Source organism: Rhinoderma darwinii, chromosome 8, assembly GCF_050947455.1.
Source record: "Rhinoderma darwinii isolate aRhiDar2 chromosome 8, aRhiDar2.hap1, whole genome shotgun sequence".
NCBI lineage: Eukaryota > Metazoa > Chordata > Amphibia > Anura > Rhinodermatidae > Rhinoderma > Rhinoderma darwinii.
In genome coordinates this window covers 819,686-832,760 of record NC_134694.1, presented here as the reverse complement: position 1 = coordinate 832,760, position 13,075 = coordinate 819,686, and the positions used below count along the sequence as shown (strand labels likewise).

The 13,075-nt window shown below is 37.4% G+C and overlaps 1 protein-coding gene and 1 long non-coding RNA gene across 4 annotated transcripts in view; one reads left to right on the top strand and one right to left on the bottom strand.

The window, feature by feature from the left end:
- LOC142658980 (uncharacterized) overlaps nt 1–2,370 on the bottom strand; it is a 46,765-nt gene extending 44,395 nt beyond the window's left edge. The window contains exon 1 of the long non-coding RNA XR_012850233.1: nt 2,137–2,370. This is a non-coding gene — a long non-coding RNA (uncharacterized LOC142658980). The remainder of the gene's footprint in view (nt 1–2,136) is intronic.
- Nucleotides 2,167–13,075, top strand: part of CNTRL (centriolin) — an 80,727-nt gene continuing 69,818 nt past the window's right edge. For 2 of the 3 annotated variants that reach the window (XM_075834582.1, XM_075834581.1), the window contains exons 1-2: nt 2,168–2,254; nt 8,223–8,399. In XM_075834582.1, the coding sequence (XP_075690697.1) occupies nt 8,255–8,399 (145 nt within the window). In that variant the 5' untranslated portion in view covers nt 2,168–2,254; nt 8,223–8,254. Of the gene's footprint in view, nt 2,255–8,222; nt 8,400–13,075 lie in introns of all 3 variants that reach the window. The other variant, XM_075834583.1, reaches the window with a different exon arrangement.

Below are 13,075 nucleotides of genomic sequence, written 5' to 3'. Positions count from 1 at the left end.
GCCAGGTCAGGCAGGACACGGGTATGTAATATAACAGGTCAGGCAGGACAGGGGTATGTAATATAACAGGTCAGGCAGGACACGGGTATATAATATGACAGGTCAGGCAGGACACGGGTATGTAATATGACAGGTCAGGCAGGACACGGGTATATAATATAACAGGTCAGGCAGGACACGGGTATGTAATATAACAGGTCAGGCAGGACACGGGTATATAATATGACAGGTCAGGCAGGACACGGGTATATAATATGACAGGTCAGGCAGGACACGGGTATGTAATATAACAGGTCAGGCAGGACACGGGTATATAATATGACAGGTCAGGCAGGACACGGGTATATAATATGACAGGTCAGGCAGGACACGGGTATGTAATATAACAGGTCAGGCAGGACACGGGTATGTAATATAACAGGTCAGGCAGGACACGGGTATGTAATATAACAGGTCAGGCAGGACACGGGTATATAATATGACAGGTCAGGCAGGACACGGGTATATAATATGACAGGTCAGGCAGGACACGGGTATGTAATATAACAGGTCAGGCAGGACACGGGTATGTAATATAACAGGTCAGGCAGGACACGGGTATGTAATATAACAGGTCAGGCAGGACACGGGTATATAATATAACAGGTCAGGCAGGACACGGGTATATAATATGACAGGTCAGGCAGGACACGGGTATGTAATATAACAGGTCAGGCAGGACACGGGTATATAATATGACAGGTCAGGCAGGACACGGGTATATAATATGACAGGTCAGGCAGGACACGGGTATGTAATATAACAGGTCAGGCAGGACACGGGTATGTAATATAACAGGTCAGGCAGGACACGGGTATATAATATGACAGGTCAGGCAGGACACGGGTATGTAATATAACAGGTCAGGCAGGACACGGGTATGTAATATAACAGGTCAGGCAGGACACGGGTATATAATATGACAGGTCAGGCAGGACACGGGTATGTAATATAACAGGTCAGGCAGGACACGGGTATGTAATATAACAGGTCAGGCAGGACACGGGTATATAATATGACAGGTCAGGCAGGACACGGGTATATAATATGACAGGTCAGGCAGGACACGGGCATGTAATATAACAGGTCAGGCAGGACACGGGTATGTAATATAACAGGTCAGGCAGGACACGGGTATGTAATATAACAGGTCAGGCAGGACACGGGTATATAATATAACAGGTCAGGCAGGACACGGGTATATAATATGACAGGTCAGGCAGGACACGGGCATGTAATATAACAGGTCAGGCAGGACACGGGTATGTAATATAACAGGTCAGGCAGGACACGGGTATATAATATGACAGGTCAGGCAGGACACGGGTATATAATATGACAGGTCAGGCAGGACACGGGTATGTAATATAACAGGTCAGGCAGGACACGGGTATGTAATATAACAGGTCAGGAAGGACACGGGTATGTAATATAACAGGTCAGGCAGGACACGGGTATATAATATAACAGGTCAGGCAGGACACGGGTATATAATATGACAGGTCAGGCAGGACACGGGTATGTAATATAACAGGTCAGGCAGGACACGGGTATATAATATGACAGGTCAGGCAGGACACGGGTATATAATATGACAGGTCAGGCAGGACACGGGTATGTAATATAACAGGTCAGGCAGGACACGGGTATGTAATATAACAGGTCAGGCAGGACACGGGTATGTAATATAACAGGTCAGGCAGGACACGGGTATATAATATGACAGGTCAGGCAGGACACGGGTATGTAATATAACAGGTCAGGCAGGACACGGGTATGTAATATAACAGGTCAGGCAGGACACGGGTATATAATATGACAGGTCAGGCAGGACACGGGTATATAATATGACAGGTCAGGCAGGACACGGGCATGTAATATAACAGGTCAGGCAGGACACGGGTATATAATATATAACAGGTCAGGCAGGACACGGGTATATAATATGACAGGTCAGACAGGACACGGGTATATAATATGACAGGTCAGGCAGGACACGGGTATGTAATATGACAGGTCAGGCAGGACACGGGTATGTAATATGACTATTATTATATACACTGCTGAGGCGGCCCCTCCTGACTGACCCCCGCTGACCTGCGGTCCCTCCCCGGATCAGGCGCGGTCTCGGCCGGGTCTCTGCTGTCAGTTGACGCCGAGTCTGTGGTAAGATGGCGGCGCACGGCTCCTGGTGATAGCCGTTGTCTCTCCGCCGGTAACTACCCCCTCATAGGCCTTACACCGGGCCGGACACCTCCACATTCTCCCGGAGCCGTCACTTCTGGCTCTGTCAGGTCCGGAGGATCACGGGAAAACAAGGCAAAGGCGGGAAAACACGAAGAAGCGGCCGCCACACTGTTACCATGACAACGGCGGCCACGACAACGCGCTGACAGACTGGAGACACGGAGCTGAGGGGGAACTGACCGGAGACGCGGAGCTGAGGGGGACTGACCGGAGACACGGAGCTGAGGGGGAACTGACCGGAGACGCGGAGCTGAGGGGAACTGACCGGAGACACGGAGCTGAGGGGGAACTGACCGGAGACACGGAGCTGAGGGGAACTGACCGGAGACACGGAGCTGAGGGGAACTGACCGGAGACGCGGTGCTGAGGGGAACTGACCGGAGACACGGAGCTGAGGGGGAACTGACCGGAGACGCGGTGCTGAGGGGAACTGACCGGAGACACGGAGCTGAGGGGAACTGACCGGAGACACGGAGCTGAGGGGAACTGACCGGAGACACGGAGCTGAGGGGAACTGACCGGAGACACGGAGCTGAGGGGAACTGACCGGAGACGCGGAGCTGAGGGGAACTGACCGGAGACGCGGAGCTGAGGGGGAACTGACCGGAGACGCGGAGCTGAGGGGAACTGACCGGAGACGCGGAGCTGAGGGGGAACTGACCGGAGACACGGAGCTGAGGGGGAACTGACCGGAGACGCGGAGCTGAGGGGGAACTGACCGGAGACACGGAGCTGAGGGGGAACTGACCGGAGACGCGGTGCTGAGGGGAACTGACCGGAGACACGGAGCTGAGGGGAACTGACCGGAGACACGGAGCTGAGGGGAACTGACCGGAGACACGGAGCTGAGGGGAACTGACCGGAGACGCGGAGCTGAGGGGAACTGACCGGAGACGCGGAGCTGAGGGGGAACTGACCGGAGACGCGGAGCTGAGGGGAACTGACCGGAGACGCGGAGCTGAGGGGGAACTGACCGGAGACACGGAGCTGAGGGGGAACTGACCGGAGACGCGGAGCTGAGGGGGAACTGACCGGAGACGCGGAGCTGAGGGGGAACTGACCGGAGACGCGGTGCTGAGGGGAACTGACCGGAGACACGGAGCTGAGGGGAACTGACCGGAGACACGGAGCTGAGGGGAACTGACCGGAGACACGGAGCTGAGGGGAACTGACCGGAGACACGGAGCTGAGGGGAACTGACCGGAGACGCGGAGCTGAGGGGGAACTGACCGGAGACGCGGAGCTGAGGGGGAACTGACCGGAGACACGGAGCTGAGGGGAACTGACCGGAGACACGGAGCTGAGGGGAACTGACCGGAGACACGGAGCTGAGGGGAACTGACCGGAGACGAGGGGAACTGACCGGAGACACGGAGCTGAGGGGAACTGACCGGAGACGCGGAGCTGAGGGGAACTGACCGGAGACACGGAGCTGAGGGGAACTGACCTTAGACGCGGAGCTGAGGGGGAACTGACCGGAGACGAGGGGAACTGACCGGAGACACGGAGCTGAGGGGAACTGACCGGAGACGAGGGGAACTGAACTATTCTATTATATACTGTGCTATTATATTATATACTGTGCTATTCTATTATATACTGTGCTATTATATACTGTGCTATTATATACTGTGCTATTATATACTGTGCTATTATATACTGAACTATTCTATTATATACTGTGCTATTATATACTGTGCTATTATATACTGTGCTATTATATACTGTGCTATTATATACTGTGCTATTATATACTGTACTATTCTATTATATACTGTACTATTATATACTGAACTATTCTATTATATACTGTACTATTATATACTGTGCTATTCTATTATATACTGTACTATTATATACTGTGCTATTCTATTATATACTGTACTATTATATACTGAACTATTCTATTATATACTGTGCTTTTATATACTGTACTATTCTATTATATACTGTACTATTATATACTGAACTATTCTATTATATACTGTACTATTATATACTGAACTATTCTATTATATACTGTGCTTTTATATACTGTACTATTATATACTGAACTATTCTATTATATACTGTACTATTATATACTGTACTATTCTATTATATACTGTGCTATTATATACTGTGCTATTCTATTATATACTGTACTATTATATACTGAACTATTCTATTATATACTGTGCTTTTATATACTGTACTATTATATACTGAACTATTCTATTATATACTGTACTATTATATACTGTACTATTCTATTATATACTGTACTGTTATATACTGTACTATTCTATTATATACTGTGCTATTATATACTGAACTATTCTATTATATACTGTACTATTCTATTATATACTGTGCTATTATATACTGTACTATTATATACTGAACTATTCTATTATATACTGTGCTATTATATACTGTACTATTATATACTGAACTATTATATTATATACTGTGCTATTATATACTGTACTATTCTATTATATACTGTGCTATTATATACTGAACTATTCTATTATATACTGAACTATTCTATTATATACTGTGCTATTATATACTGTACTTTTATATACTGAACTATTCTATTATATACTGTGCTATTATATACTGTACTATTATATACTGAACTATTCTATTATATACTGTACTATTATATACTGTACTGTTATATACTGTACTATTCTATTATATACTGTGCTATTATATACTGAACTATTCTATTATATACTGTACTATTCTATTATATACTGTGCTATTATATACTGTACTATTATATACTGAACTATTCTATTATATACTGTGCTATTATATACTGTACTATTATATACTGAACTATTATATTATATACTGTGCTATTATATACTGTACTATTCTATTATATACTGTGCTATTATATACTGAACTATTCTATTATATACTGAACTATTCTATTATATACTGTGCTATTATATACTGTACTTTTATATACTGAACTATTCTATTATATACTGTGCTATTATATACTGTACTATTATATACTGAACTATTCTATTATATACTGTACTATTATATACTGAACTATTCTATTATATACTGTGCTATTCTAGTATATACTGTGCTATTATATACTGTTCTATTATATACTGTGCTATTATATACTGTGCTATTCTATTATATACTGAACTATTCTATTATATACTGAACTATTCTATTATATACTGTACTATTATATACTGAACTATTCTATTATATACTGAACTATTCTATTATATACTGTACTATTATATACTGAACTATTCTATTATATACGGAACTATTCTATTATATACCGTGCTATTATATACTGTACTATTATATACTGTGCTATTATATACTGTACTATTCTATTATATACTGTACCATTATATACTGAACTATTCTATTATATACTGTGCTATTATATACTGTGCTATTATATACTGTGCTATTATATACTGTACTATTATATACTGTGCTATTATATTATATACTGTACTATTCTATTATATACTGTGCTATTATATACTGTACTATTATATACTGTACTATTCTATTATATACTGTACTGTTATATACTGTACTATTCTATTATATACTGTGCTATTATATACTGAACTATTCTATTATATACTGTACTATTATATACTGTACTATTCTATTATATACTGTGCTATTATATACTGTACTATAGTATACTGAACTATTCTATTATATACTGTACTATTATATACTGTACTATTATATACTAAACTATTCTATTATATACTGTGCTATTATATACTGAACTATTCTATTATATACTGTACTATTCTATTATATACTGTGCTATTATATACTGTACTATTATATACTGAAATATTCTATTATATACTGTGCTATTATATACTGTACTATTCTATTGTATACTGTGCTATTATATACTGTGCTATTATACGGTGCTATTATATACTGTACTATTATATACTGAACTATTATATTATATACTGTACTATTCTATTATATACTGTACTATTATACTGAACTATTCTATTATATACTGTGCTATTATATTATATACTGTACTATTATATACTGTACTATTATATACTGTACTATTATATACTGTGCTATTATATACTGTACTATTCTATTATATACTGTGCTATTATATACTGTACTATTCTATTATATACTGTACTATTCTATTATATACTGTGCTATTATATACTGTGCTATTATATACTGTACTATTCTATTATATACTGTACTATTATATACTGTACTATTCTATTATATACTGTGCTATTATATTATATACTGTACTATTCTATTATATACTGTGCTATTATATACTGTACTATACTATTATATACTGTACTATTCTATACTGTGCTATTCTATGATATACTGAACTATGATATACTGTGCTATTATATACTGAACTATTCTATTATATACTGTGCTATTATATACTGTGGTATTATATTATATACTGTACTACTCTATTATATACTGTGCTATTATATACTGTACTAATCTATTATATACTGTGCTATTATATCATGTACTGTACTATTATATACTGTGCTGTTATATACTGTACTATTATATACTGTGCTGTTATATCTTATACTGTGCTGTTATATACTGTGCTGTTATATCATGTGCTGTACTATTATATACTGTGCTGTTATATACTGTGCTGTTATATACTGTACTATTATATACTGTGCTGTTATATCTTATACTGTGCTGTTATATACTGTGCTGTTATATCATGTGCTGTACTATTATATACTGTGCTGTTATATACTGTGCTGTTATATACTGTGCTGTTATATACTGTGCTGTTATATACTGTGCTGTTATATACTGTGCTGTTATATACTGTGCTGTTATATACTGTGCTGTTATATACTGTGCTGTTATATACTGTGCTGTTATATCATATACTGTGCTGTTATATACTGTGCTGTTATATACTGTGCTGTTATATTGTGTACTGTACTATTATATACTGTACTATTATATACTGTGCTGTTATATACTGTGCTGTTATATACTGTACTATTATATACTGTGCTGTTATATACTGTGCTGTTATATACTGTGCTATTATATACTGTGCTGTTATATACTGTGCTGTTATATACTGTGCTGTTATATCATGTGCTGTTATATCATGTGCTGTACTGTTATATACTGTGCTGTTATATACTGTGCTGTTATATACTGTGCTGTTATATACTGTGCTGTTATATACTGTGCTGTTATATACTGTGCTGTTATATACTGTGCTGTTCTATCATGTGCTGTTATATCATGTGCTGTGCTGTTATATACTGTGCTGTTATATACTGTGCTGTTATATACTGTGCTGTTATATACTGTGCTGTTATATACTGTGCTGTTATATCCTGTGCTGTTATATCATGTGCTGTACTGTTATATACTGTGCTGTTATATACTGTGCTGTTATATACTGTGCTGTTATATCATATACTGTACTGTTATATACTGTACTGTTATATACTGTGCTATTATATACTGTGCTGTTATATCGTGTACTGTACTATTATATACTGTGCTGTTATAATATGCTGTACTGTTATATTTGATTATATCCCTGTCCCCTCCTGACTGCAGCTCCTGTGTCCACGTACTGTACTGTACTATGAAATGACGCGGTCGGTATTATCTCTATATAGTTGAGAACAGGAAGGAAGTGTGTTTTGTTTTTTTTTAGTCTTTTATGTTTCTCGGCTTTGCTGATTCGTCACGCTGCAGTTGCTATATAGATTGTAAGCTCCTATGGTCAGGACTACCCCACCTCTTATATCTTTTTCTTAAACTGAACGATTTATTGTGTTTTGCGCTTCTGATAATTGATTATGATTGATGATGAAGATGATGGATTGTATTTCTGTCACTGATATTAACGTTCCTGTCATTCTCCATTTCAGGGTGTAACACGTGATAAACTCCATGCTTTAGTATGAAGAAAAACTCCAGAAAAAGTCCACAATCATCTAATAAAAACATGAGATCCCCGACTACCATGAAGCCTCTGAGGGGGATCTCCAGCCACAACCTACAGACGACAGGAGATAGTGACACCTCCGAGTATGAAATACAAGAAGGTGGGACCGAGCAGGTGTATATAGTACAGGACATATAACTAGCATGTGTATATATAGTACAGGACATATAACTGGCGTGTGTATATATAGTACAGGACATATGACTAGCATGTGTATATATAGTACTGGACATATAACTAGCGTGTGTATATATAGTACAGGACATATGACTAGCATGTGTATATATAGTACAGGACATATAACTGGCGTGTGTATATATAGTACTGGACATATAACTAGCGTGTGTATATATAGTACAGGACATATGACTAGCATGTGTATATATAGTACAGGACATATAACTAGTGTGTGTGTATATATAGTACAGGACATATAACTGGCATGTGTATATATAGTACAGGACATATAACTAGCGTGTGTATATATAGTACAGGACATATAACTAGCGTGTGTATATATAGTACAGGACATATAACTAGCATGTGTGTATATAGTACAGGACATATAACTAGCATGTGTGTATATAGTACAGGACATATAACTAGCATGTGTGTATATAGTACAGGACATATAACTAGCGTGTGTATATATAGTACAGGACATATAACTAGCGTGTGTGTATATAGTACAGGACATATAACTGGCATGTGTGTATATAGTACAGGACATATAACTAGCATGTGTATATATAGTACAGGACATATAACTAGCATGTGTATATATAGTACAGGACATATAACTAGCGTGTGTATATATAGTACAGGACATATAACTAGCGTGTGTGTATATAGTACAGGACATATAACTGGCATGTGTGTATATAGTACAGGACATATAACTAGCATGTGTATATATAGTACAGGACATATAACTAGCATGTGTATATATAGTACAGGACATATAACTAGCGTGTGTATATATAGTACAGGACATATAACTGGCATGTGTATATATAGTACAGGACATATAACTGGCATGTGTATATATAGTACAGGACATATAACTGGCGTGTGTATATATAGTACAGGACATATGACTAGCATGTGTATATATAGTACAGGACATATAACTAGTGTGTGTGTATATATAGTACAGGACATATAACTAGCGTGTGTATATATAGTACAGGACATATGACTAGCATGTGTATATATAGTACAGGACATATAACTAGCGTGTGTGTATATATAGTACAGGACATATAACTGGCATGTGTATATATAGTACAGGACATATAACTAGCATGTGTGTATATAGTACAGGACATATAACTAGCGTGTGTGTATATATAGTACAGGACATATAACTGGCATGTGTATATATAGTACAGGACATATAACTGGCATGTGTATATATAGTACAGGACATATAACTGGCGTGTGTGTATATATAGTACAGGACATATAACTAGCGTGTGTATATATAGTACAGGACATATAACTGGCATGTGTATATATAGTACAGGACATATAACTGGCGTGTGTATATATAGTACAGGACATATAACTAGCATGTGTATATATAGTACAGGACATATAACTAGCATGTGTGTATATAGTACAGGACATATAACTAGCATGTGTATATATAGTACAGGACATATAACTAGCATGTGTATATATAGTACAGGACATATAACTAGCGTGTGTATATATAGTACAGGACATATAACTGGCATGTGTATATATAGTACAGGACATATAACTGGCATGTGTATATATAGTACAGGACCTATAACTGGCATGTGTATATATAGTACAGGACATATAACTAGCGTGTGTATATATAGTACAGGACATATGACTAGCGTGTGTATATATAGTACAGGACATATAACTAGCGTGTGTATATATAGTACAGGACATATAACTAGTGTGTGTATATATAGTACAGGACATATAACTAGCGTGTGTATATATAGTACAGGACATATAACTAGCGTGTGTATATATAGTACAGGACATATAACTAGTGTGTGTGTATATATAGTACAGGACATATAACTGGCATGTGTATATATAGTACAGGACATATAACTAGCATGTGTATATATAGTACAGGACATAACTAGCGTGTGTATATATAGTACAGGACATATAACTAGCATGTGCATATATAGTACAGGACATATAACTAGTGTGTGTGTATATATAGTACAGGACATATAACTGGCATGTGTATATATAGTACAGGACATATAACTAGCGTGTGTGTATATATAGTACAGGACATATGACTAGCATGTGTATATATAGTACAGGACATATAACTAGTGTGTGTGTATATATAGTACAGGACATATAACTGGCATGTGTATATATATAGTACAGGACATATAACTAGCGTGTGTATATATAGTACAGGACATATGACTAGCATGTGTATATATAGTACAGGACATATAACTAGTGTGTGTGTATATATAGTACAGGACATATAACTGGCATGTGTATATATAGTACAGGACATATAACTAGCGTGTGTATATATAGTACAGGACATATAACTAGTGTGTGTGTATATATAGTACAGGACATATAACTGGCATGTGTATATATAGTACAGGACATATAACTGGCATGTGTGTATATATAGTACAGGACATATAACTAGTGTGTGTATATATAGTACAGGACATATGACTAGCATGTGTATATATAGTACAGGACATATAACTAGCATGTGTATATATAGTACAGGACATATAACTAGTGTGTGTATATATAGTACAGGACATATAACTGGCATGTGTATATATAGTACAGGACATATAACTGGCGTGTGTATATATAGTACAGGACATATAACTGGCGTGTGTATATATAGTACAGGACATATAACTGGCGTGTGTATATATAGTACAGGACATATAACTGGCGTGTGTATATATAGTACAGGACATATAACTGGCGTGTGTATATATAGTACAGGACATATAACTGGCGTGTGTATATATAGTACAGGACATATAACTGGCGTGTGTATATATAGAACAGGACATATAACTGGCGTGTGTATATATAGAACAGGACATATAACTGGCGTGTGTATATATAGTACTGGACATATAACTAGCGTGTGTATATATAGTACAGGACATATAACTAGCATGTGTATATATAGTACAGGACATATAACTAGTGTGTGTGTATATATAGTACAGGACATATAACTAGCGTGTGTGTATATATAGTACAGGACATTTAACTAGCGTGTGTGTATATATAGTACAGGACATTTAACTAGCGTGTGTGTATATATAGTACAGGACATATAACTAGCGTGTGTATATATAGTACAGGACATATAACTAGCGTGTGTGTGTATATATAGTACAGGACATATAACTGGCATGTGTATATATAGTACAGGACATATAACTGGCGTGTATATATAGTACAGGACATATAACTGGCATGTGTATATATAGTACAGGACATATAACTAGTGTGTGTATATATAGTACAGGACATATAACTAGCGTGTGTTTATATAGTACAGGACATATAACTGGCGTGTGTATATATAGTACAGGACATAACTGGCATGTGTATATATAGTACAGGACATATAACTAGCATGTGTATATAGAACAGGGCATATAACTAGCGTGTATATATAGTACAGGACATATAACTGGCATGTGTATATATATAGTACAGGACATATAACTAGCATGTGTGCATATATAGTACAGGACATATAACTGGCATGTGTATATATAGTACAGGACATATAACTAGCGTGTGTATATATAGTACAGGACATATAACTAGCATGTGTGTATATATAGTACAGGACATATAACTAGCGTGTGTGTATATATAGTACAGGACATATAACTAGCGTGTGTATATATAGTACAGGACATATAACTAGCGTGTGTATATATAGTACAGGACATATAACTAGCGTGTGTATATATAGTACAGGACATATAACTAGCGTGTGTTTATATAGAACAGGACATATAACTAGCGTGTATATATAGTACAGGACATAACTGGCATGTGTATATATAGTACAGGACATATAACTAGCGTGTGTGTATATAGTACAGGACATATAACTAGTGTGTGTGTATATATAGTACAGGACATATAACTAGCATGTGTGTATATATAGTACAGAACATATAACTGGCATGTGTATATATAGTACAGGACATATAACTAGCGTGTATATATAGTACAGGACATATAACTAGCATGTGTGTATATATAGTACAGGACATATAACTGGCATGTGTATATAGAACAGGGCATATAACTAGCGTGTATATATAGTACAGGACATATAACTGGCATGTGTATATATAGTACAGGACATATAACTAGCATGTGTGTATATATAGTACAGGACATATAACTGGCATGTGTATATATAGTACAGGACATATAACTAGCGTGTGTATATATAGTACAGGACATATAACTAGCATGTGTGTATATATAGTACAGGACATATAACTAGCGTGTGTGTATATATAGTACAGGACATATAACTAGCGTGTGTATATATAGTACAGGACATATAACTGGCATGTGTATATATAGTACAGGACATATAACTAGCGTGTGTATATATAGTACAGGACATATAACTAGCATGTGTGTATATATAGTACAGGACATATAACTAGCGTGTGTGTATATATAGTACAGGACATATAACTAGCGTGTGTATATATAGTACAGGACATATAACTGGCGTGT